The sequence below is a fragment of the Candoia aspera genome, chromosome 2 (genome assembly GCF_035149785.1).
Source record: "Candoia aspera isolate rCanAsp1 chromosome 2, rCanAsp1.hap2, whole genome shotgun sequence".
Lineage (NCBI taxonomy): Eukaryota > Metazoa > Chordata > Lepidosauria > Squamata > Boidae > Candoia > Candoia aspera.
In genome coordinates, this window is record NC_086154.1 from 3959949 (window position 1) to 3984722 (window position 24774).

The window sequence follows — 24774 nt, forward strand, 5'->3', positions numbered from 1 at the left end:
AAATGTCAAGCCAGCCTGAATACCTCCAAGGTCAGCTTGGCTGCTGCTATCAGTGCTTGGCAGCTAAGGTATTTGCAGCTGGGAGTTAGAAAAGTTGTTAGAGGGAAATCAGTGGTTAGGGAGGGGGCTGGTACTGGAATTTTTGTAACAGCAATTGTGCAGGCTTTCCTTAGTCTGATCTTTGCCTTGGAGTGATCAGCTGTATTAATAAAGAACTCTTCCACATCCTTTGATGGCTTGTGATTTGAGAGGCACTGAATTAATAAACAATTAATTTAATAAATAAAATAAATCAGGACCATCACAGGGGGGATAAAATACACACATGAGAGCTGCTTTGGTGTAGTGATAAAAGTCACTGGGCTAGAGACCATAAGTTCTAGTCAAGCCAATGTAAAAATATTGGGAATGGGATGGAAATACAACAAAAGATTTCTTTGATTCTTTGCAGATGCGGAGCATTGCACCAGATGTCCAGACAACCAGTATCCAGGACCAAGATGAGTGCATTCCAAAGGTAATAATCTTCCTCTCCTATAATGAACCTTTGGGGATCCTCTTGGCTTCCTTGGCCCTTTTCTTCTCCTTCACCACACTCTCCATCTTAGGAATCTTCACTGAATTCTTAGAAACCCCCATAGTCAGGGCCAACAACCGGGACCTCTCCTACATCCTCCTCATTTCCCTCCTGGGTTCCTTCTTGACCTCCTTCCTCTTCATTGGCCGTCCAAGGAATGCCACCTGCCTTCTTCGACAGACAAACTTCAGCCTCATCTTCTCAGTGGCTCTTTCATCTCTCTTGGCCAAAACAGTCACGGTGGTCTTGGCTGTCTTGGCCACAAAACCAGGGAACGGAGTGAGGAGATGGTTGGGGAAGATGTTAACCAACTCCATTGTCTTTGCTTGTTCTGGTGTGCAAGTGATCATCTGTACTGTTTGGTTGGGAATCTCTCCCCACTTCCCTGATTCTGACATGCAGTCCCAGCCAGGAGAGATCATTCTACAATGCAATGATGGAAAGATAATTGTATTTTACACTGCCCTTGGCTACCTGGGCTTCCTGGCTGCCATCTGCTTCACAGTGGCTTTCCTGGCCAGGACCCTGACTGGGGCCTTCAATGAAGCCAAGCTGATCACCTTCAGCATGCTGGTCTTCTGCAGCGTCTGGGTCTCCTTTGTGCCCACCTACCTGAGCACCAAAGGGAAGCACATGGTGGCTGTGCAGATCTTCTCCATCTTGGCCTCCAGTGATGGCCTGCTGGACTGCATCTTCATTCCTAAGTGTTACATTATTGTCCTCAGGCCTGATCTCAATACGAAGGAGGAGCTGACAATGAAAAACAAAGTAGAAACATCATTGGCACAACATTGTTTCTCATGAGCTCAATTTTCACCCAGGAAAATAGGAGCCAAAATTATAGACCATACCGTGGTCTGGGAGCCAAAATTTTGACTATGATCATTTCTTAAGGGAAAGTCCTGTCTCCCTGCCCAGTTTTCTGCAATACACTTGATGTGTCCATACAGAAGATAAATTTGTCTTTATTTGATCTCTCCCATGGTGTATCTTTTTTCTTTAGCAGCCTCACAAAATACCACATTCACCTGCCAAATAAAAGCAATTCACTGACTGGGGGATTTATACATTCTGACCCTGCTCATGATGCAAGTTGGGCTGCCATTTGATGTCAAATTAAAGTAGAAACATGATTTTTATGTAGCTGTTTCTCAGAATGACATTTAGTAAGTCCAACTGCCAGTATTTGACCATTTAATGTTGGTGGCTGTTTCCCACCTTTCTTGGCATCCAGAAGAGAAGGAGTGGCTCACCTCAACTGAGGATTGCCCTTACCTAATTGGACACTTACTCTCATGGTCGACCACAAATCAAGACCGACTAAATCCATATTGATGTGTGACCATTCACACCCATGTTAAAAACCTCTCTTTCTACTGGATGGTATAAAGGCATTTTACTAGACACATCTGGGCCCAAATTCTCCTGCCTCTCTCATTGGCCCATCTTCAAAGTTTGGAGCCACATCTGTGAGTTCTCACTTTGTGCACCTGCCTGTGGAGTAATTCAGAGTTCAGAGAAGTGATGGTTGTCTTCCCTGCAATTATCCAAAACATAGTGATTTATTTGCTGTCGTTTAATCCCAAGAGGCATTTCTGCAAACTTTCAGAAAGTTTAATGCAAAGATGTCAAAAACACATTTTGATGTCAATGTCAGACTCCAAAGCAAAGTTGGGAGATGTCTACATCAGAAATGCTGTGTGCATAAATGCCTCTGAAGAGAAAGAGAGAGAGGCTGGGGAGGATCTTAGGGCAGGGACTGTGTTTACTCCTGTACCCTTCAGATGTGAAGACTTGGCTGGACTCTGTCTGAATTAGGAAAGCCACCGAAGCATCTGTCTTGGAAGAGGGCTTTGGTTCTTCCACCTTTCTTGTCATTCCTTGAAAGAAGCTGTTGCAATGCAGGAGGCTGAACTGGGCCAATAGGGCAGGATGCTGCTCCTTCTGCTGCTGCTTTTGCTGCCCCCACCAGTCTATGGGAAGCTGAAAGCCAAATGCCTCCTGACTCTGGGGCAAGATGAAACAGACCCACAGAATCACGTCAGGCCAGGAGAGATGTTTGTTACTGGCATAGTCTCTGCAGCCAAAGCTCGGTTTCTACCATTAAGCTTCAACACAGCTCCTTTGACCCAGATTTCCATGTAAGTCAATCTTTCTGCATTGAATCATAGCAATTCCACTTCTGCCTTTTTCCTAGAGTTCCACCCTTCTGAAATTACCAGGCATATACACCTTGACCTGGTGCTTCACTGTCTTAACCTGCCTTTGGGGAACCATGATGCACACTGCAGCTGATGAGGCTCCTTTGCAACAGTCAAGTGCAGTGACCAAGTAGAGATTGAAGGTGCAGAATAAGCATTCACTTTCCTGTAGATAATCTGAGCAGAGCTAGACCACACATAAAAAGGCACAGGGTAAGACTTGCCTTCTACTTGAGGCCTTCCCTACCCCATAAATTCAAAGGAAAGCTTTCCTCAAGCTGAATTTTGATTACTCAAGATAACATGGACAAAAGAATGCAAAAATGACATATTTTCTCCCTATGTGATAGATTAGAAGACCCCACAACAGCAGAAATGTTAAACCATCCACAATAAAGAGGAAAGAAATGCACCCCGCTACACAAAACAATCATATGGAAACCCAATTAAATAATAAACTGAAACTGTTAATACAGTGATGACATTTACTTTTCAAAGGCCCTCTGCATGTTGTAATAGAAACCTTTGTTCTTAACTGAATTAGAAGTATAATACTGAATACATTTTCAATAAAGCATTGTTTTCTCTGATTTTGTGATATATTTATACTTGTAGAAGTGCATCCATGAAGTACTGGAAAATGCTGTCCTACCTCTTTGCTGTTCAGGAGATCAACCGGGATCCTCACCTCCTACCTAATTTCACACTGGGTTATAATACGTATGAAGGCTATTTCAATGCACGAATGACTTCAGATGCTTTGCTGGACCTGCTTTCAGATGGGGAGGCCAATGTTCCCAACTACAGCTGTGGAAGACCGAAAACTCCATTGGTAGTTCTTGAAGGTGCTGAAACTGACATCTCCATCCACATTTCCACCATGCTGGGCACCTACAAAATCCCTCAGGTGTGTCTTTGCTGGGAAGACAATTTTCAGTCATGCAACTTTTAATCAGAGCTCCCCTGCTCTAAATGAAGAGCAGAGTTTGATGATGGAAGTGATAGGCATTAAGGATACTGACTCAGGTTGCTAGTGCAGATGTATTTTCTCCCACTATGGTCCCAGTCCAGACTGACTGGCCCTTGTGGCTCTTTGTAATAGCAAAATGCTGGATTCAAAGAGCAGTGAGAAGGGAAGCAAGGCATAAACCAAAGCAGCAGAGAAGTCCCCACCCAAGGGTCTTCACTGCAAGAGGTTCTCTTCGTATGGATAAGGATCTTGATCTTCAGATTGAGCCTTTATGGATCTCAAATTATAATGTATTTATTTTCTCTCCTTTTCAGATCAGTTACACATTTGCTCCACAGATACTGAAGGATAAGACTCAATTTCCTTTTTTCTATCCAATGTTCCCCACTGAAGGAATCCAGTATCCAGGGATTATCAAACTTCTCCTCCATTTCAGGTGGACACTGGTCTGTCTGCTTGCTCCAGACACTAGCAATGGCCAGAGGTTCATGACAACACTGACTTCTATGCTGACAAGAAATGGCATTTGTGCTGTTGTCTCACAGAGCTTCACAGTGACTACCAGTGAAATGATTATAAAGTTTGGTCCATACTACAAGTGGAGACAAGTCAATGTCTTTGTTTACCATGCAGAGACCAGTTCTTTCCTCGAAGGCATAGCAGTAATAGAAAAGGTGCTTTCTGGCTTTGAGACACCCATTGTAGGAAAGGTCTGGCTCACAACAGCCCGCTGGGACTTCACTTTAGGTTTGAAATTTGCTCTCTCTTTTTTCCACAACATCCATACCATTTTTTCCTTTCTTAGGGAAACAAAGAAAATGGCAAATTATGATGATTTTACGCTCTTTTACAAATCCATGCATGATTTTGTACAGGAAGCCATTACATGTCCCTACACCAGGGATGTCTTTTCGGTGAAATTCTGGAGAAGATGCAGAGAGAGAGAAGAACGGCAGGCCCTGTCCCAAGAGGAGACAGAACGGATCCTGGCTCTAGACAGCTACTGCATTTATAACACTCTCTGGGCTGTGGCACGGGCCTTGAATTCAGCCAACTTATCCCAATCTAAGAGAGCAGTGAGAAAAGTCAGCAAGTGGTTGGAGGTTCGAAGCCTGAAGCCTTGGCAGGTATTTCTTCACTGTGATACACACCTCCTTTCTGCAACTATTTTGAAAAATTAATTTATTCTGAAGAAAAAATGAATCTATGTTGAGAATACGTTGTCTTCACTACCAGGCCATCTTTATTCCTCATTTCATAGAATACTGTCTACTTCTTCACAAATACTCCTCATTATCTTCATCTCTCTCTCCTTCCTGACTGTTCACTTTGCACACAGTAGCACAGCTATGTCTCTCCAGTTCAGGGCTCTCCCCACCCCCCTAGCAGACATGCACACTCTGGCTCCACCACCTGCTGAACTGCCCTTCTGCTCGTCTCCATTGCCCAGAACCTGCCTCCATCCTTGGCTACAACCAGTTCTCTTATCCTGATTGGAGACAACCCATGAGGAAGGGCCTGAACAAGTGTCAGCAGAGGACCAATGGTCAGGTTAGTCCATTCCTGGAAGGGAGACTCTCAGGGGTGAAGGATAGCCTGAGAGCAGCTTCATTTAGAATTGTACAGATTTCAAACAGGATGAGGTCACAAGACTTGATTCTCAGAAAGGGGAATGAGACCAGCTTGCTCTCTCTGTTGCACTGTGAGGAGGCTGTGAGAAAGCACGGATTCAGAGTGGGCCAACGCAGACCAGGATGCGTTGCATCCAAGGGGGACCAACTGAGTTAAAGCCTGAAGGAGTCATGATTTCATTTTCCCTTGTTTATAGTCTTCTGCTTTCAATTCAGCTTCATCTATATGCAAACTGTTTGTGTCCTCCTGAAATCCATAGTCGCATTCTCAGAAGAAATTTAACCTGCCACAAACCCCAGCAACTCTGCTCACTACAGAAAAGGCAAGAAAGTTGGAGATTAGGAGGTTCTTCTACTCTCTTCCTCCTGAATGAAGATGGAGAGAGGAGTCTTCTTTGCAAAAGAGAGGATTATGGTGGTGACCAAACAGGGTCTCCCCAAGCGTTCAGTCCAGTTCTGTAGATTATTCATTTCAGTGAAAGAAAGGCAAGGAGTTCAGAAAGTGGCAGAGAAAATGGCAGACATTTCTAAGAAATTTCATGATTTTTCCCAAGATTTAGACACTTAGTTTGTTCTCTGTGATATACATTGCTTTCTCTCAGTACTCAATTCATCTTCTATATATGGAGTCATTCTTTCTTTTCCCCAAATGTCTTTCATAAAAGCCAAACTACAATAAACTGGAGGGGGGGGGGGTTATCAAAGCAGGTGACACCATGACACTAAGAGGTCTTTCCAACTTCCTTCAAATGCCCTTGGAGTAGAGAGGTGTAAATTGAGGCAGTGAGGCAGATGGCTACAGCATAGATGGAGGAAATTTTGACTTCCTTTCTAAACCCTGTTTTTTCTTTTCCATCCCAGCTTCATCCCTTCCTTCAGAACCCCCAGTTTTATAATAATTCCATGGAAGGTGTATACTTGGATGAGAAAGGAGACCTGGTGGCTAACATGGACATCATGAACTCTGTAATTTCTGCCAACAAAACCATAACTCGAATGAAACTGGGGCATCTAGAAAGACAGAGATCCCAAGATTTCAAACTCACAATCAACCCAAATAGTATTGCATGGATGGAAATGCTGAGCAAGGTAAGGAAAAAAAATGGTTTCATTTCACACCTTCTGATGCTTTTAATAATATATACATCTGCTAAACAAACAAACAAACAACCAAATAAATAAATAGTTGTTCTTCCTTTGGGAAGGGGAGGTTGAATACTTGTCAATTTTATCTCATCAGTTCTTGAGGGTAAATAACATTTTCTTGGTTTCTTACCCAAGTCTCTATGAGAAATATACCCTATAAATGCTAGTTCAAGGAAAGTGCTCAAGCAAAGTCGATTTGAACTGTGGAGGCAACATGATTCACTTTCTCGAAACAAAGATTCCATCCAACTTTCCCTTGAAGAACGCAGAATTCACACAGAACCTAAATCTAGAAAATGTGTGAAATTTCAGGGGGGAAAATACCCTGGTAAGCAACTTAGCTGCATCAGTGAGATAACCACCCTGTTTTGGAGAGGCTTTAAAATTCAGCAAAGCTAAGCCTTAAACAACAGGGACGTGGTGGTGCTGCGGGTTAAACCGCTGAGCTGCCGATCGGAAGGTCGGCGGTTCGAAACCGCGCGGCGGGGTGAGCTCCCGTTGCTAGTCCCAGCTCCTGCACACCAAGCAGTTCGAAAACATGCAAATGTGAGTAGATTAATTGGTACCGCTTCGGCGGGAAGGTAACGGCGTTCCGTGAGTCATGCCGGCCACATGACCCGGAAGTGTCTATGGACAACGCCGGCTCCAAGGCTTAGAAACGGAGATGAGCACCGCCCCCTAGAGTCGGACACGACTGGACTTTACGTCAAGGGAAACCTTTACCTTTACTTAAGCCTTAAACAGGGTGGTTATTACTAACCGTTTCCTACTTTACTCCTTTTCTGGAAATAAATTCATTTTTTGAATATTCTTCCTCTCTCTGCTTAGCCTCTGCCTCCTTCCCGGTGTGTGGAAAGCTGTCCTCCCGGATTCAGGAAGGTGGCTCAGGAGGGGAGGCCCATCTGCTGCTACGACTGTCTTCCTTGTCCAGAAGGAACCATCTCCACCATGGAAGGTGGGTGACACCACAGAAAACAGGCAAATCTTGGGGAAAGCCATTCAGCAGCATTTTCTATGGAAGGGCAAAGAAAGACAATTCTAAGCTTGGTGCTTTTCTTGTTCATTTTTTTAAAACAATATGCAAAATTTATTTCACAATCTTGGAGACAAAAATGTAAGAGATGACCTTGGAAATTAAGCTTGGGCAGCACATAAACCGTACAGTGGGCCAATGAGGGCCTGGTGTTATGAGAGAGCTGAGATTTCTTCCTTTCTCCTCATGTCATTCAGCCAGTTTCTCTGAGTAGTGAGGATTTGGAAGAGGAGGACTAAGTCTTAGGGCTTCTCCACCCTGCCTAGTTCCTCCATCATCTCAGTGGGACAACAGCCATTGTTTGAGGGCAAAAGCACATTCTGCCAGCCTTCATTGGCTTTTGCTGTCATCAGTGTCCACACTTTCCTCCTGCAGTGTGAAAGGAGTCATTTCCTCCTATGTCACCCAGAGTACTCTTGTTGGGTTGGCTGAAAGACATTTTCTGACAGGCCGGCTCCAGTGGGTCATTGGTTACTTGGCAGAGGGAGGAACACCCCCTCAGCTTGAGGCAATAATTGCCTTCCTCTCTAAGAGCTTCTGAGCCCTTCGTTTCCCCATCAGAATTGAAATAGTGCAGTGGCTAAGAGCTTTGCCTGCTGGTTCCTGCAAACATATTTTCCTGAATCACTGTTTTTTACCGAGCATAAAATGAAATTTTAAAATAAAATGTGATTAAAACCTTAGCAAGCTACTGAGCACAAAACAAAACAAAACAAACATCTAAAACGTTTTAAACCAGCAAAGCTATTAGCAGGGGCATCGTGCTGGGGGCAGGGGGTCTATGTAAAGAAATGAAGATGGTGGCTTCACAGAGAAAGATACAACTGTACATGAAAAGGGACAGAGGTTCAATCACATTATCACAGCCACCACCTTCCTTTTTCTGACACACACCCTCACATAGAGGTCCCTGTTTATTAGAGTTCAGATTTGCTCTGCCCATTGCTAGTGTCGGTAGCAAGCTGACCAACCACCCTCTACCTGAGATAGAACATTTTCTTCCAAAGATTATTGTGCCTGCATATATTTGCATTTTTTAAATATTTTTTTTTAAGTTTCAAGAGAAATATTTTGTTGTTTATTCGTTTAGTTGCTTCTGACTCTTTGCGACTCCATGGACCAACCCACGCCAGAGCTTCCTGTCAGTCATCACCACCTCCAGCTCCCCCAAGCATGAGTCCATCACCTCAAGAATATCATCTATCCATCTTGCCCTTGGTTGGCCCCTCTTCCTTTGGCCTTCCACTTTCCCCAGCATCAGCATTTTCTCCAGGGTGTCCTGTCTTCTCATTACTTCAGTTTTGCCTTTAATATCGTTCCCTCAAGTGAGCAGTCAGGCTTTATTTCCTGGAGGATGGACTGGTTTGATCTTCTGGCAGTCCAAGGCACTCTCAGAATTTTCCTTCAACACCACAGTTCAAAAGCATCGATCTTCCTTCTCTCAGCCTTCCTTATGGTCCAGCTCTCGCAGCCATATGTTACTACGGGGAACACCATTGCTTTAACTATGCGGGCCTTTGTTGTCAGTGTGATGTCTCTGCTCTTAACTATTTTATCGAGATTTGTCATTGCTCTTCTCCCAAGGATTAAATGTCTTCTGATTTCCTGACTGCAGTCGGCATCTGCAGTAATCTTTGCACCTAGGAATACAAAGTCTTTCACTGCCTCTGCGTTTTCTCCCTCTATTTGCCAGTTATCAATTAAACTGGTTGCCATAATCTTGGTTTTATTCAGGTTTAGCTGCAAGCCAGCTTTTGCACTTTCTTCTTTCACCTTCATCATAAGGCTCCTCAGTTCCTCTTCACTTTCAGCCATCAAAGTGGTATCATCTGCATATCTGAGATTGTTAATGTTTCTTCCAGCGATTTTAACTCCAGCCTTGGATTCCTCAAGCCCAGCATGTCACATGATGTGTTCTGCATACAAGTTGAATAGGTATACAGCCCTGCCGTACTCCTTTCCCAATCTTAAACCAGCCCGTTGTTCCGTGGTCTGTTCTTACTGTTGCTACTTGGTCGTTATACAGATTCTTCAGGAGGCAGACAAGATGACTTGGTATCCCCATACCGCTAAGAACTTGCCACAATTTGTTATGGTCCACACAGTCAAAGGCTTTAGAATAGTCAATAAAACAGAAATAGATGTTTTTTTTTCTGAAACTCCCTGGCTTTTTCTGTTATCCATCGGATATTGACAATTGGGTCCGTAGTTCCTCTGCGTTTTCTAAACTCAACTTGTACATCTGGCAATTAATGTTTCCATTAATATTTCTCTTCCTTCTAAAGGGTCTTCCAAAATCACCACCAAATCATCAGCAAATGCCCTCAGTTTATATAAAATTTATATACATTTCTCTTTTAATCTTCTCTCCAGCAATTCTCTCTTCCTGTCTTATAACGCCATTCAATTCTTCAAGAGCTAGAATGAACAAAAGTAGAAATAAGGGGCATCCTTGTCTCCTCCCTTTTTGTATCTCACACGGTTTTGTTAATTGTCCACTGACAATTATTTGTCCCTTTGGTGAGCTATAAATTGATTTCACCCATTTAATAAAATTCCCTCCAAAGTCCGTATCTTCCAGAATGATAAACAGAAAGTCCAGTTCAGATTGTCAAATGTCTTTTCTGAAACTCAGAAGATCAGCGCAGCTTGTTTTTCATTATGTTGTTTTAGGTATTCCAAAATGTCCAATGGAATGTCTAATAGTATCTCTTAACTGTCTTTCAGGTAAAAACCCTCACTGATCTTCATGAATAAAATTATTTAAAACTGTTTTCATCCTCTTTGCCAAAATCATCGTAAATAGCTTATAGTCATTGTTCAGTCAACAGTTTTCTGGTAAAGTCAAAATTTGACCTTCTTTAGGAGTTAATGCTATCTTGCCCTCTATCAGCTGTCTGGTATTCTTCCATTCTGTAAGATAGAATTCATCAACCCTAGCTCTGGATATTTGGCCCTCCTAGTTCTGGGGATCTTGCACTGTCCCACTCAGGCTACTGAGTAATCTGGGAACCTTCCTGGACTCTCGGCTCTTGCTTGAGTAGCAGGTGGCAGCTGTGGCCAAGAAGGTCCTTGCCAAAGGACCTTCTTGTGTTCCAGTGACTCTCATTTCTCAATCAAGGGGGCCCTGTTACAGTCATGATGCCTTCATCTCCTCACAAGTGGATTACTGAAATGGGCTCTACATGGAGCTACCCCTGAAGACCACGCTGCAGCTACAGCTGGTCAGGAATACAGCAGCACTAACAGTGATGGGAGAGGCTCACTATGCTGGTTGCCAGTTGGCTTCTGGGAGCACTTCAAATTGTTGGTTATTACTTACAAAGCCCGACATCACATAGGGCCGAATTATCGGAAGGATCGCTTTGGGTTAGTGTGTGGACAGCCCCCGTGACATGGGGTGATGAAATTAGAGATTATCTTGTCCATCAGATGTTGGAATCTTGGCTGTTCTTTATACATTCTTGTTCTTCAAACTTGTAAACCCAAATTTACTTTGCAGTTGGGTAGCTAACAACAACAACAACAACAACAACAATGTACTAGGAACTGCCATGATAGGTTCCTTGTGCAAATAGGGGTGTACCAACCTCTTCTCTTGAGGCAAACAAGTCAGGTCAGAGTCCTGAAGATAAATCAGTGCCAAGCCACATCAGGGTTTATAGGTAATGAGCAGAGCTCAAATTGCACTTGGAAGCTGATCAGAAGCCACTTCAGGGTTCAGAACACAGGTGTAATATGTTCCTGGTGATAAGCACCGGCCGATAAAAATGCCCATTGCATTCTGGACTATGTGAAATTGTTGGTGGTCTTCAAGGGCAGCCCCAAGTAGGGCACATTTCACTAGTCCAGCTGTGTGGTCATGAGGATATGAATAACTTTTGCAAAGTCATCTCAGCCCCAGCAGGGCCACAACTGAATTCATCAAGAGAAGAACGTGGTAGCCTGTAGTCACTATTGTCTTAAATGGGATCCCCCCAAAGAGCTCTATCCAATTCTAGGACTCCTTCTAAGGGGATGGGGAAGAGAGGAAGCACATCTCGGTGCCCTTCACTTTCCAGATTCAGCTATCAGCAACCAAAACTTTCCTTTTGCTTCCCTAACTGACATATTTTCGAGGCCTTCCTCCACATATATTAATTCACATTATCACTTCTGTCTTTCCAGCCTCTCAGCATCACCTCTCACCCAAACGATGTGTTTCATATGATTTATTTATCTTGCTCTCTATAGATGCAGAAATGTGCACCAGATGTCCAGAAGATCAGCATCCAAACATAAACCAAAATCGCTGCATCCCAAAGGCTATAATCTTCTTATCCTATAAGGATTCTTTGGGAATTGTCCTAGCAACCGTTGCCCTCTTCTTGTCATTAATTACAGGCTTTGTTTTGGGAATCTTCCTTAAATTCCAAGAAACTCCAATCGTCAAAGCCAACAACCGGGACCTCTCCTACATCCTCCTGGTCTCCCTCCTGCTTTCCTTCTTGACCCCCTTCCTGTTCATCGGTCAGCCAACCAAACCAACCTGCCTCCTGCGACAAATGGTCTTCAGCATCATCTTCTCAACTGCCACCTCTTCTGTCCTAGCAAAGACAATCACAGTAGTGGTGGCCTTCTTGGCCAGAAAACCAGGGAATAAACTGAAGAGATGGCTGGGAAGGAGCTTGGCCAACTCCATCATTCTCTGTTGTTCCAGTGTCCAAGTTTTCATTTGCACCATCTGGCTGGCCACTTCTCCGCCATTTCCTGACTCCAATATGCACTCACAGCCTGGAGAAATTGTTCTGCAATGCAATGAAGGATCTGTCCCCATGTTTTACAGTGCTCTTGGCTACATGGGCTTCCTGGCTGCCGTCTGCTTCATGGTGGCTTTCCTGGCCCGGAACCTCCCTGGGGTCTTCAACGAAGCCAAGCTGATCACCTTCAGCATGCTGGTCTTCTGCAGTGTGTGGGTCTCCTTTGTGCCCACCTACCTGAGCACCAAAGGGAAGTACATGGTGGCTGTGCAGGTCTTCTCCATCTTGGCCTCCAGTGCTGGGCTGCTGGGCTGCATCTTCATCCCCAAGTGCTACATTATCATTCTGAAGCCAGATCTGAATACAAAAGAACATTTGACGTTAAAATAAAATTGCAATCGTTATGAAGTCACTTCTGAACAATGTCATTTGCTAAATCCAGGTGAAATATAATCTTATTTGATTAAAAATAAATAAATAAAGGAAAACAAAGAGCTCCTGTTTTTTACATGCCAGAAATGGAGTGCCACTTTTGAGTCCATCTGATTTCTCCATGTCTTTTTCCAGCTGGATGTTGAGCCTTAATGTATATTAAGGTAATAATCTCTACCTCTCAATAGATACATTTCTTCACTTTGAGGGTCACTCATCTTTCAGAGTTGTCACTATAGGCACTCTCCTCAATAAATAAATGCCTTATTCATTCCAAAAGTACACTACCAAGGTTACTTCTAGCTTCACAAAGAACAGCCATTCTCTCAAACCAAGAACAGGTTATTCAGTGTTGCTTTTTTAGGGAAAGAGCCAAATTGCACTTGGACCACCTGAAGCCAACGCTGAGACATCTCGTCCCAAGCAAGCCCTCTCTTCCTCTTGAGTTTTGCTGGATTATAAGAAGGAGGAAAAGTAATAAAATCAGCAGGAAATGTGTTTGCTGATCCCCGTATTTGTGAGCATTCAAAACAGCAGCTACTGCCTGTCTCAGCTGTGGATCCTCCTCTGCTAACTAGTCCAACATAGCTCAAGTCCCCTACAACCCATAATCCACTACATGGGAAGAGAGAGCTCTGAGGCTCACTAGAGGGCAGGGAAGGTCATAGGAAAATCTCAAACGATTAAGAACAACAAGCAGAGGGATGGTTCAAGTTTTGTCTTATCGGAGAAACGGGCAGTTCATCCTCCAGACTCACAGTCCAGGAAAAAGAGGTTCAAACAGCTCCCAGAGACTCTGCCTTAATGAATTAACTCATAAAGGACAGGAGTTTCGCTTATTCGGTTTCCAGGATTCTCTCTCACAACCCCTTATTTCTTGACAGTGCTGTAAAACCAACTAAAGGGACTACACTTGAATCTTTCTTTTTCAATTGTACTCTGCTGTTATGGGCAGGACATGAGCCTACATTGATGTGAGGCTGTTCATGCTCATGGCCATGCTAAAAGTTTGGGGCCAAACTCTCCTGTCTCACTTACTGGCCCATCTTCCAGGTTTGAAGCCACATCTGTGAGTCCTTCTTTCGGCACTTGCTTGTTGAATCATCCAAAGTTTCTAGAGGTGATTTTCCCTCACTTCCTTAGAGATTATTTGTTGTCTTTCTATTAAGTGTCTAGAGACCTTTCTGGGATTATTGAGAAGATTGGTCAACAAGCACATCAAAAACATGTTTTCATGTCAACGCCAACCACCAGAGTAATCCTGCATTACATCATGGCATCAGAAAGGCTGGTTGATAAATGGCTCTGCAGAAAGAGAGAGCCCTGGGAGAGTTTTAAGGTGGGCAGAGGCTGCGTTCACTCCCATCTCCTTCAGGTGTGAAACCTCGGCTGGTCTCTGTCTGAATTAGGACAGCCAGGGAAGCTCCTGCTTTGGAGGAGACCTTTGGTTTCTCCTACCTGTTCTTCTCGCTCCTTGATCAAAGCGGTTGCAATGCACAAGGCTGGATCAGGCCAGGAAGTCACGTTGCTGCTTCTCCTTGTGCTGCTTTTGTGGCCCCAGGGAGCTTCTCAGATGCGCAAAGCCAAATGCCTCCTGACCCCGGAGCAGGAAGAAGTCGATTCACGGAATTATTACAAGCCGGGAGATTATTTCATTAGTGGGATAGTCTCTGCAACCCAGGCCAGGTTTCTACCCTTAAGCTTCACCACAACTCCCTCCATCCAGTTACACTTGTAAGTCATTTCCAGCCCTCCTGCTGAAATTCCCAGCCATTGTCCCCTTGATCTGCTGCTTTTACTCTCTTTCTGCCCTATTTTATCTTGGAGATCCATTTCACAGCCTGCAGCTGATGAGGCTCCTCAGCACCTATCAAGTAAGATGATCAGGTAGAGATCTTTGCTGTCATCTCAACATGCAGAATGACATCCCCTTTCTTCCCATCCTTTAAGCAGAGCTAGATTGTGGCTATGGAGCGTGGGGTGGTCCCTCGCTTCGTCCTTCCCCATCTTTCCCCCATGAAGGAAAGGAGAAAACCATCCTCAAACTGAGCCTGACTCCTGAAGGTGACATGGCTGCAAGCTCTCAGATGTACTCCCCACCCTGCCTGGATTGGTGATGGGATAACCTTCACAATCCCTTCTCTACACTAAGATCCACTAATGGGATGAAGGAGCCACAGTTAAGAATTTACTTAGTCACTGATTTTGCAAATGTTTATGGTTCCCTTTTATGCCAAGTATTTAATGCCCTCAGGCTTAACAAAAATGAGAATATTCTAAAGTATTGACCTGATGCAAGGATCCTGATGATTGCAGTGCTATGCTGGGCTTATGTTTACATCAAGGAAGTTAGATAGTAGAGCTGATCTCCTAAATGGCCCTTTCCAGCTTTATGATTCTATATTTAACATTGAAAAATAGGTAAAACTTCCAAATATTAAATACTGGGGACGATGATTTGACTAAGAGAGAGAGGGGAAAATATATATTAAACTAGTTTGAATTCAGTCCAAAAATATTTATAACATGAGAAATAAGCGAAGGCTAATAATAAATAGATTTGTTTTTAAATATATCATCAATTAAGTATGTTTAGAATTGCATTTAAATATGTGAGATATCTCAGGATATCAGCCACCCTTATTAGGAAATGTCATTAACCTGCTCATAAGGTTAACTTTCTATTCCTGTAATAAACTGGGACAGTACCTTTGAAATAGGAGTTTAAAACTTTTATTGACACAATTTCGTATTTTTACTATTTTTCTATGTTGATAATTTAGAAATGCTTTAATTCTCTCATAACAACTCTTCTTACTGGGTGGAGTAGAAGTATAATACTGAATAATATTTCAGTAAAATATTCTTTTGATTTGATTATTTTCTAACATATTTATACACGTAGGGGACAATATACAAAATACTGGAAAATGCTATCCTTCCTTTCTGCTGTCCACAACTTCAACCAGGATTCCCGTCTCTTACCTAACATCACCCTGGGTTACAATATCTATGACAACTATTTCAGTGGGCAAATGACTTCGGATGCTCTGCTGGACCTGCTTTCGGACGGGGAGGCCAATGTCCCCAACTACAGCTGTGGAAGGCAGAAAAACACAGTGGCCATCCTTGAAGGGGCCAACGCTGACATCTCCATCCTCATTTCAACCATGTTGGGCACCTTCAAATTCCCACAGGTGTTTCTTTACTGAGAAGTCAGAAACCATCTTTAGTTTCTTCACTCTTACAGTCTCTTCTTTGTTCTATGGCTATCGTTTCTTGCCTTTCTATATTTTTTTAATATTTTATATATGGTAGCTATATATATGTTGAAACTGAATAATGTCCTTAATGAAAAAAAAAAAAATTAAAAAGAGAAATCCAAGAGCAGAATTGGATCATGGGTATTGGGGATGAGGGATCAGGATTCCCAAAGGGAGAAAAGAGTTACAGACATCTTCCCTCCTGTGATGGTCCCAATCCAGATTTGGGGACCCTTCTGGTTCTTGGAACAGCAAAATGCTGCACGTAGAGAGCAAGTGGGAAGCAATGTATGAGCAGAGAAATAAAGTCCTCACCCAAGGATCTTCAGTTCAATGGTGTTCAGAGAGGAGAGAATTGCTATTTGGGGGCTCTGTGGTTCACAGAATAGATTTGTCTTTCTTTTTCAGATCAGCTACAGTTTTGTTTCCCAGACTTGGAGCGATAAAACTCAGTCGCCTTTCTTCTACCCGATGCTCCCTGCTGAAGGAGTCCAGTACCCAGGGATGGTCAAGCTGCTGCTCCATTTCAGGTGGACCTTGGTTGGGCTGATGGCTCCAGACACTGACCAGGGGGAGAGATTCATGAATACCTTGACTTCCATGCTGATAAAGAATGGCATTTGTCCGGTTTTATCCCAAGTGTTTTCCACAACTCTCAGGAACTTGGATATACAGTTTGAGCCATACTCCAAGTGGAGAGAAGTGAATGTCTTCCTTTATGGTGTAGAGACTAGTTCATTCCAGATGGGAATATTCATTATATACTTAGTGTTTAAAAACTTTAAGGAACCTGTTGCAGGAAAAGTCTGGATCACAACAGCCTGCTGGGATCTCACTTGGGATTTCATGGAAAGTAGTATCTTTACCTTCCAAAACATGTATGGCTTTTTTTCCTTTCTTGTGCAGACAAATAAAATGGTGACCTATGAAGCTTTTAAACAATTTCACTCCTCCATGAAACACTTTGTAGAGAAATCCTTTATGTGCTCCTACAGCAAGGATGCCTTGTCTGTGAAAGTCTGGAGACGGTGCAGGGAGAGAGAAGAACTGGAGCCTCTGCCCCAGGAAGAGATCAACCAGGTCCTCTCTCTCGACAGCTATTTCACTTATAACATCATCTGGGCTGTCGGGCTGGCCTTGCAGTCAGCCTATTTCTCCAGATCCAACAGGCCAGTGAGAAACAGTGGGGAGCACCGGGAAGTTCCAAGGCTGAAGGCTTGGCAGGTATTTTGTCTCCATGGTGCACAACCCCGTTCCAGACCATAAGGGGGGAGGGGTCTGCATGCAGGTGGCCGAAAGAGTTTTCTCTCTGGAGTAAGCCAAAGGCTGGAAAGTGAAGGAGAAAACTCATGAGTAGCTTCAGCTACTGAGGGAGAGGAAAAAAATCAAAGTGAGGTTGTTTTTTTCCTTCTCTGCTGATACAATATTTCGGCCCTAAGGCCATAAAATTGCTAGTCCAGAGATTCCAACCTGGAAAAAATAGGGGGAAAAGAGGTAGTCAAGTTTAACAACAAAGAGAAGGAAGGAAGGAAGGAAGGAAGGAAGGAAGGAAGGAAGGAAGGAAGGAAGGAAGGAAGGAAGGAAGGGGAAAGGTTGCACTGGGTCACCAGGTTGAGCTACTGGCTTTTCTCCTGGCCTAAACAAAAGAGTTGCCAAAAGATGGATGACCCTGAAAAGGTTTTCAAGATTTTTTTTGAATAAAAAAAGAGGTTCCAAAGAAGAGCCAAGGAGCCACAGGAAAGGATTTGGAATATTGACCACCAGGAGAGAACATGTAACCATTTTATTTATTTTTTAATTGGGAATCATCAGAGGTACATAGCCAGTTCTCATGCTATGGGGTTCAAACCCTTTGTGGGAATTGAACTCCTGGACCGTTGCATTTTAGATGACTATATGTAAGTTCTGAGAGAGAGAGAGGGAGGGAGGGGGAGAGAGAGAGAGGGAGGGGGAGAGAGAGGGAGGGGGAGAGAGAGAGGGAGGGAGATGCTATGTAATGCCATGCACTGTGAGAGCTTAAGGCAAAATGGATTGTTTATACTATTCTGATATGATTCTACATATCCTTCCTGAAACATCTCACAGAATAACCTCACAGAGTAAGGTATCGGGCTACATATATCTGAGGATTACCAGTAAGGATGTCAGCGATCATGTACTGCATCCTGGTGGTGAATATAAGTAAAAACCCCACGTAGGACATGATGCGTGATGACTATGGGCCATCCAGTCGTTTTTGACTCCTAGCGACCACACAGATGGATTTTCTCCCTCATGATGATCTGTCTCCGACCTGGTCCTTCAGCTCCTCCGACGGTGTCCCCACTGCCACTGAAACCGAGTCCATCCACCTTGCTACTGCTCATCCTCTTCCTATCTTTCCTCCCTCCTCTCCCAGCACTAGAGCCTTTTCCAGAGCATCGTTGCATAATGTGTCCGAAGTGGGTTTATTTGAGCCTGGTCATTTGTGCCTCAGGTGAGGACTCTGGGTCGATTTGTTCAATGATCCATGAGGAATCCTTCCACCCCAGGAGGGCAGATGGAAGTCAAGAGCCTACAACCAGGGATGCAAATGGGAAACGCTGATGGAGATACCTGCACTTTCGGAGCATGGAAAGGTCCTTCAACCGGCTTTGTATCCCCTGTTGCTACTAGAATCGCTGTACACCGTCATGGAGCGGTCCTTTGAATTCACCCAGCTTTTCTTCAGACTGGGGTCTTTCCCCAACCAGACATAGCTGTCAAACGACCTCTAGTGATCAGGGTGTCAGTCTGACCGTAGAAGAGAAATAGTGCTTTGTATAATCAGCATTTTAGCACTAAGATTGTTGAGAGATTGAGTCAAATATAGAGAGGGTTAGACTTGGTTCTGGGCTAGAAACCAGGAGTCTGTGAGTTCTAGTCCCACCTCAGGCATGAAAGCCAGCTGGGTGACCTTGGGCCAGTCACTCTCTCTCAGCCCAAGAGCCAATCAGGCATAGTAGGAGAGTTCTAGTCCCGCCTTAGGCCTGAAAGCTGGCTGGGTGACCTTGGGCCAGTCCCTCTCTCTCAGCCCAAGAGCCAATCAGGCATGGTATGAGAGTTCTAGTCCCGCCTTAGGCATGAAAGCCGGCTGGGTGACCTTGGGCCAGTCCCTCTCTCAGCCCAAGAGCCAATCAGGTGTGGTATGACAGTTCTAGTCCCGCCTGAGGCCTGAAAGCCGGCTGGGTGACCTTGGGCCAGTCCCTCTCTCTCAGCCCAAGAGCCAATCAGGCATGGTATGAGAGTTCTAGTCCCGCCTTAGGCATGAAAGCCGGCTGGGTGACCTTGGGCCAGTCCCTCTCTCAGCCCAAGAGCCAATCAGGTGTGGTATGACAGTTCTAGTCCCGCCTGAGGCCTGAAAGCCAGCTGGGTGACCTTGGGCCAGTCCCTCTCTCTCAGCCCAAGAGCCAATCAGGCGTAGTAGGAGAGTTCTAGTCCTGCCTGAGGCAAGTAAGCCGGCTGGGAGACCTTGGGCCAGTCCCTCTCTCTCAGCCCAAGAGCCAATCAGGCGTAGTAGGAGAGTTCTAGTCCTGCTTTAGGCCTGAAAGCCAGCTGGGAGACCTTGGGCCAGTCCCTCTCTTTCAGCCCAACTCGGTGCAATGGAGACCAGCCTCCTCGTGGTGCACCCCGGGCAATGTGGCTTGTCACGGCTAAATAGTCTACACATCTGGCTGCTGGACCTCACAAGGATTTCCCAGCAAGAAAAGCAGCAGGAACACCGAACTGCTATGCCATACGACTAAAAAAAAAAGACTGCCAAATCACAGAAATGAATGGTCTATTGGCCAGAAGAGAGAGGTTGTGGACTCATACATTTGGACCTTTGTAATGGTGAGCATGGAACTCGCTGTGATAACTCACAAGTGTTCCTCTCGTCACCACATTAAGATCCTGGGAGAAAGGCACAGGAAGGCAGGAAAACAGAAAAAAGGCCTACATCCATTTCTATGGTAAAGAAGTGGAAATATGAATACTAAATGGCTGTTGAAAGTCCTCCCTGCACCGTTCACTCTGATTGTATGTATTAAACAGTAAGTTAGTAGCTGTTGTGGTTCAAATACTTCCAGCTTCTGCCCTGAAGAAGTTGGGAAATCAATCTGGAACCTGGGCTTTGCGTAGAGAAATGTTCAGTTCACCCCCGGCACAAACCAGGGGCTCCTATCATAGGACTTCTGCTTTCCTTTCTAAACAGTCCCCTTTCTCTTCCTCTCCAGTTTCACACCTTCCTTCAAAACTCCCAGTTCCGCAATAATTCCATTGATGGGGTATATTTGGATGAGAATGGAGAGCCGGCTGCTGACTTGGACATTGTGACCTGGCTGGTTTACCCCAACAAGTCTGTCACCAGGATGAAATCTGGCCGTCTAGAAAGACAGGGGTTCCAGGGTTCCAAATTGGTGATCCACGAGGACAATATTGCATGGATGGAGAAGCTGAACAAGGTGGGGAAAGCTCTTTATTTATTTCACTCTTCCGCTAATTCTCATGACGGGTAATAGTGGCTTTGAATGACTGTCAGTTTCACATCAGAACTTTTGCCTTTCTCCTGACCTTTCCTTGGGGAAGCCAGTATCCCAACTTAAAATCTAGCTCTAAAGTTGGGTGTCAAACTTCAGAGGAGAAGATAAACTGGCAAGCAGCCTGCAGCTTAACCATTTAGATGAGGCTGTCGATCCTTTCCTATTGTTCTCAAAATAAATTCATTTTCTGGATGTTCTTCCTCTCTCTGCCCAGCCCCTGCCTCCTTCCCGGTGTGTGGAAAGCTGTCCTCCCGGATTCAGGAAGGTGGCTCAGGAAGGGCGGCCCATCTGCTGCTACGACTGTCTTCCTTGTGCAGAAGGAACCATCTCCACCCAGGAAGGTGGGTGACACCAGAGGAAAGGGGCAGTCAAATCATTTTTAGATGTGTCTCTTTTATGGTTCGTACTGTTTGAAGTAAAATGCATATTTTTATTGAATTATTCAGTCTAATTTCTTTGTGGGGACTGATTTTATAGTTTCAGTACAATACATTTTACTACAATGTATTCATTTCTTTATACATTATTATTATTATTATTATTATTATTATTATTATTATTATTATTATTATTCCATTAAACTTTGGTTCCTATTCTTTAGTTCAGAGTGAATAAGAAATAACCCTGGGTTACGATATCAAGGGATACTGGATTAGCAAGTCTTTGGCAGAGTCACAGAGGGCATCCCTTGCTCTTCATCTTCTGCATGCACCTCCCATTCACCTACTCTCTCTGAAGAGCAAGGATCTACTTGATCCATTCTCTACATACTACATAGTCCAGGGCATTGCAAGATGGAGTGTGTCTCTGGAAAAGAGTGGATCGAGTCTTCCCGCAGTTCTCCAGATCTGGATGGGACCATTCCAAGAGGCAGCTGACGTTCATGCTTTCAGATTTCATAGAGTCACAGGGTCGGAAGGGACCTTAAGGTTTATTTGGTTTTAAGATGGTGGCTTAAGCCTTCTGAGTTGGGAAGGAGGGGAGAGAATGCTAGAAGTCTTGATTTACTTTAGCGGTGCAGTGTTTTGGATTCAATCTCCAAAAAGTCCTTTGGGGTATCTGAAAGTAGAAAAGTAGGCAACACCTTAGAATACTCACAGCTCTTTCTGAGAAGAGGTTGCAGTGATTCATCTTTGTCTTTGGCAAATTGTGCTCCGCTCTGGTCTGTCAGAGGACAAATTGTGTTCTGTTCTGGTCTCCAACTTGTCATTATTCTACTTAAAACTCTCCAGAGTTTGCTGCACATTTTCTATCACCGAACATCCTGCATCTTCCTTCTTACTGCTTATCTCCCTACATTAATTCCTTACTAACTTTATGCAAATAATAGTTTCAATAAAAGATGAAAGAGCTAGAATTAAAGTAGACATTACTCTTCCTTTTTTTCAGATGCAGAAAAATGCACCACTTGTCCAGAAGATCAGCATCCAAATATCAGTCAAGATCGTTGTATTCCCAAAATTAACACCTTCCTAAATTATAAAGACTATTTGGGGATCATCCTAATTTCCATTGCCTTGTTCCTATCTTTAACAACAGCCTTTGTCTTGGGAATCTTCATTAAATTCCAAGACACTCCAATCATCAAAGCCAACAATCGGGACCTCTCCTACATCCTCCTCGTCTCCCTCCTGCTTTCCTTCTTCACCTCCTTCCTCTTCATTGGCCAGCCAAGAAGAGCCACCTGCCTCCTCCGACAGACAACCTTCAGCATCATCTTCTCAGTTGCCATTTCTTCTGTCTTGGCCAAAACGATCACGGTGGTGCTGGTCTTCTTGGCCACAAAACCAGGGAATAAAGTACAGGGATGGCTGGGGAAAAGCTTGGCCAACTCTATCGTCCTTTCTTGCTCTGGTCTCCAAGTTGTCATTTGCAGCAGCTGGCTTGGTGCTTCTTCCCCATTTCCTGACTCTGACCTACACTCTCAGCCTGGAGAGATCATCCTGCAATGCAACGAAGGATCCGTCACCATGTTTTACTGTGCTCTTGGCTACATGGGCTTCCTGGCTGCTGTCTGCTTCACAGTGGCTTTCCTGGCCAGGAACCTTCCTGGGTCCTTCAATGAAGCCAAGCTGATCACCTTCAGCATGCTAGTTTTCTGCAGCGTCTGGGTCTCCTTTGTGCCCACCTATCTGAGCACCAAGGGGAAGTACATGGTAGCTGTGCAGGTCACCTCCATCTTGGCCTCCAGTGCTGGGCTGCTGGGCTGCATCTTTTTCCCCAAGTGCTACATTATTATTTTGAGGCCAGACCTCAATACTAAGGAGCAATTAATCATGAAGGCTAAAAGAGAAAAATGATCCTACCGAGTGCTTCTTGTATCATAAGCAGCAGAAGAACCCTTTCTATGGGTTCGATCTTATCAAGAAATACCTCAGTTAAAAAAAACAACAACCTTTGTTTGCTTTTCTTCCCATCAGAAAGACATCTAAAATTGTTGTAATGCCTTTGTTATCCTAGCCATTACTAAACATTTTTGTAATTAAATATTGGGTTTAATAACAGATAATAGGTACAGTAGATAGACAGAAGGACTTCTCAAGGACTTAAAATCCTCTTTACCATTTCATGAACTTTCTTTTCATGTTGGTGTTTTAGTCATGATCCAACACATATATCGAAGGGTGATGATGCTCCCTCTGCCTTCTGGTGGAATGTGCCAGAACAACTTTCTTACATTCTTGATTAGGGCCAGAAGTCAGCAACTTAAGGTGCCCTATAAGACTTGAATCTCCAGATGGTAACACAATACTGCAATGCATCATTAATTTCTTTAACAGTATTTGTAGTTCATCCCAGTCCTCATTAATGGAGCAAACAGGGTGTGCATTGTGCAATTCTCTCGTCCATTTATTGGCTTAGTTAAAAGTGGGGGAAGAAATATAACTGAGAAATTGCTGAGCTATCAAGAAGACTGAGCTGTTACAGACTTTCCCAAGCCAGTTGAGCAAAGAAACCCAAAGCTAGAAAGGAGCTGGGAGAAAAGCAACAGAGCAGTGAAAGGTTTGGGGAAAAGACAGCAACAAAATGAAGAAGAAACTGTGCTGTAACTTAAGAGCAAACTTGGGAAATAGAAACCGATATAGGAATAGAAAGGCATGGAGTCCCTGTACATTGAGTCTCCAGAGCTCTGGGGTCCAAAGGCCCATGGCCGCTCATCCTGTGGGAGCTGAGCTTGAGCCTGTTCCTCCCCATCCAGACCTGCACAATCCCCAGATCTGGGGCAAGAGTGTTCCAGAGCTTGGGGGCTAAGCACCTGGAGCTCCCACTCTGACCCTATTCTAATGAACCCTTAAAACCTGGCTTTTCCCCAGGCCTTGGGCTATGGTGGATGGGGGACCCCTTGTGAGAAGTTTGCATGCTTTTTCCAGATGTTGCTTCTCTATGGTACCCCGCAACCACGCCCACATTCCCATCTTTTTGCATGTATGCACTCTGTACCCAATAAACGGAAATGCTTAGCCCCATCTAAGTGAGTCTGTGCCTGATTGGGAAATGAGGCAACCGTTACATAAAGACGGGAATCTGAAAAAAAAAAATTCCGTCAGCACCAATCCAGATCTCATCTGTGAGGGACCCGAGTTGGCGATGGACAGAATCAACCGACAAAGCGGCGGCAACCCAAGGACCCGTGACAGGTCACCCGGCTCCATGGAACAAGCAATCGGCAGGGCCCATACACCCTGACACCACGAAGTCCGGGTAGGTTCGGGATCGAGCTCGGAGGAGGAGACTGGGAGGAGCGGGACTCTCAAAGACACCAGAGAGTCACAAGTCGAGTGGGTCACCCTGGACGAGATGGCGGGATGCTTGCCCAGAGTGGTCGAGCTGTCGAAAGAGGTGAGAGAACAGAGGTTCATGAGAACCCCAGGAGCTGAGGGAAGGCAGTGGAGCGGACGGCCCGGAGACGGCTCCCAAGCTGATGAGTGGCTCAGCACAGTGGAATCAAGGCTGGAGTCAATAGAGCAGCTGCTCCTGAGGTTGGCGATTGGGTGGGAAGCCCGAGGGAGAGGTGAGCCGGAACCAGGCTCCAGAGGCGGATCCCCCTCCCCTACCTCCGAGACGAGACATCTGGGGCAGGGACGGAGGTGGCAAGAAGAGGATGAGGAACCAGGCAGAGGTCTTCATGCCAAGCCAAACAGGAGGTCGTCTCCCCCCCCATCCCAGAAATGCAACATCTGGGTTGAGTTTGGAGCAGGCACGAGACGGGAGCAACGCCACCCAGAACCCGGCTGAGGGAA

At 44.7% G+C, this 24774-nt stretch overlaps 2 protein-coding genes across 2 annotated transcripts; both read left to right on the top strand.

Annotated features, from left to right (window-relative positions):
- Positions 1-451: 451 nt before the first annotated feature.
- LOC134488837 (vomeronasal type-2 receptor 26-like) lies at positions 452-12669 on the top strand (the record flags this gene model as incomplete). Its single annotated transcript, XM_063291171.1, has 6 exons — positions 452-856; positions 4294-4495; positions 5199-5299; positions 6241-6468; positions 7354-7480; positions 11792-12669. Coding segments are annotated over exons 1-6 (1941 nt in total), but the record flags the coding sequence as incomplete, so codon positions are not given.
- Positions 12670-15659: 2990 nt separating this feature from the next.
- Positions 15660-22833, top strand: LOC134488838 (vomeronasal type-2 receptor 26-like). Its single transcript, XM_063291172.1, has 5 exons — positions 15660-15926; positions 16899-17216; positions 20228-20455; positions 20718-20874; positions 21923-22833. Exons 1-5 carry the CDS (start codon positions 15660-15662, stop codon positions 22831-22833), a joined length of 1881 nt encoding a protein of 626 aa, XP_063147242.1.
- The last annotated feature ends 1941 nt before the right edge of the window (positions 22834-24774 follow it).

Bases quoted from the DNA above. Each gene is read 5' to 3' on its own strand.
- LOC134488838 (XM_063291172.1), top strand. From the start codon at position 15,660: ATGCTATCCTTCCTTTCTGCTGTCCACAACTTCAACCAGGATTCCCGT. The intron at 15,927-16,898 runs GTGTTTCTTTAC...TTTCTTGTGCAG, and splicing joins GCACCTTCAAATTCCCACAG to ACAAATAAAATGGTGACCTA. The intron at 17,217-20,227 runs GTATTTTGTCTC...CTTCCTCTCCAG, and splicing joins CAAGGCTGAAGGCTTGGCAG to TTTCACACCTTCCTTCAAAA.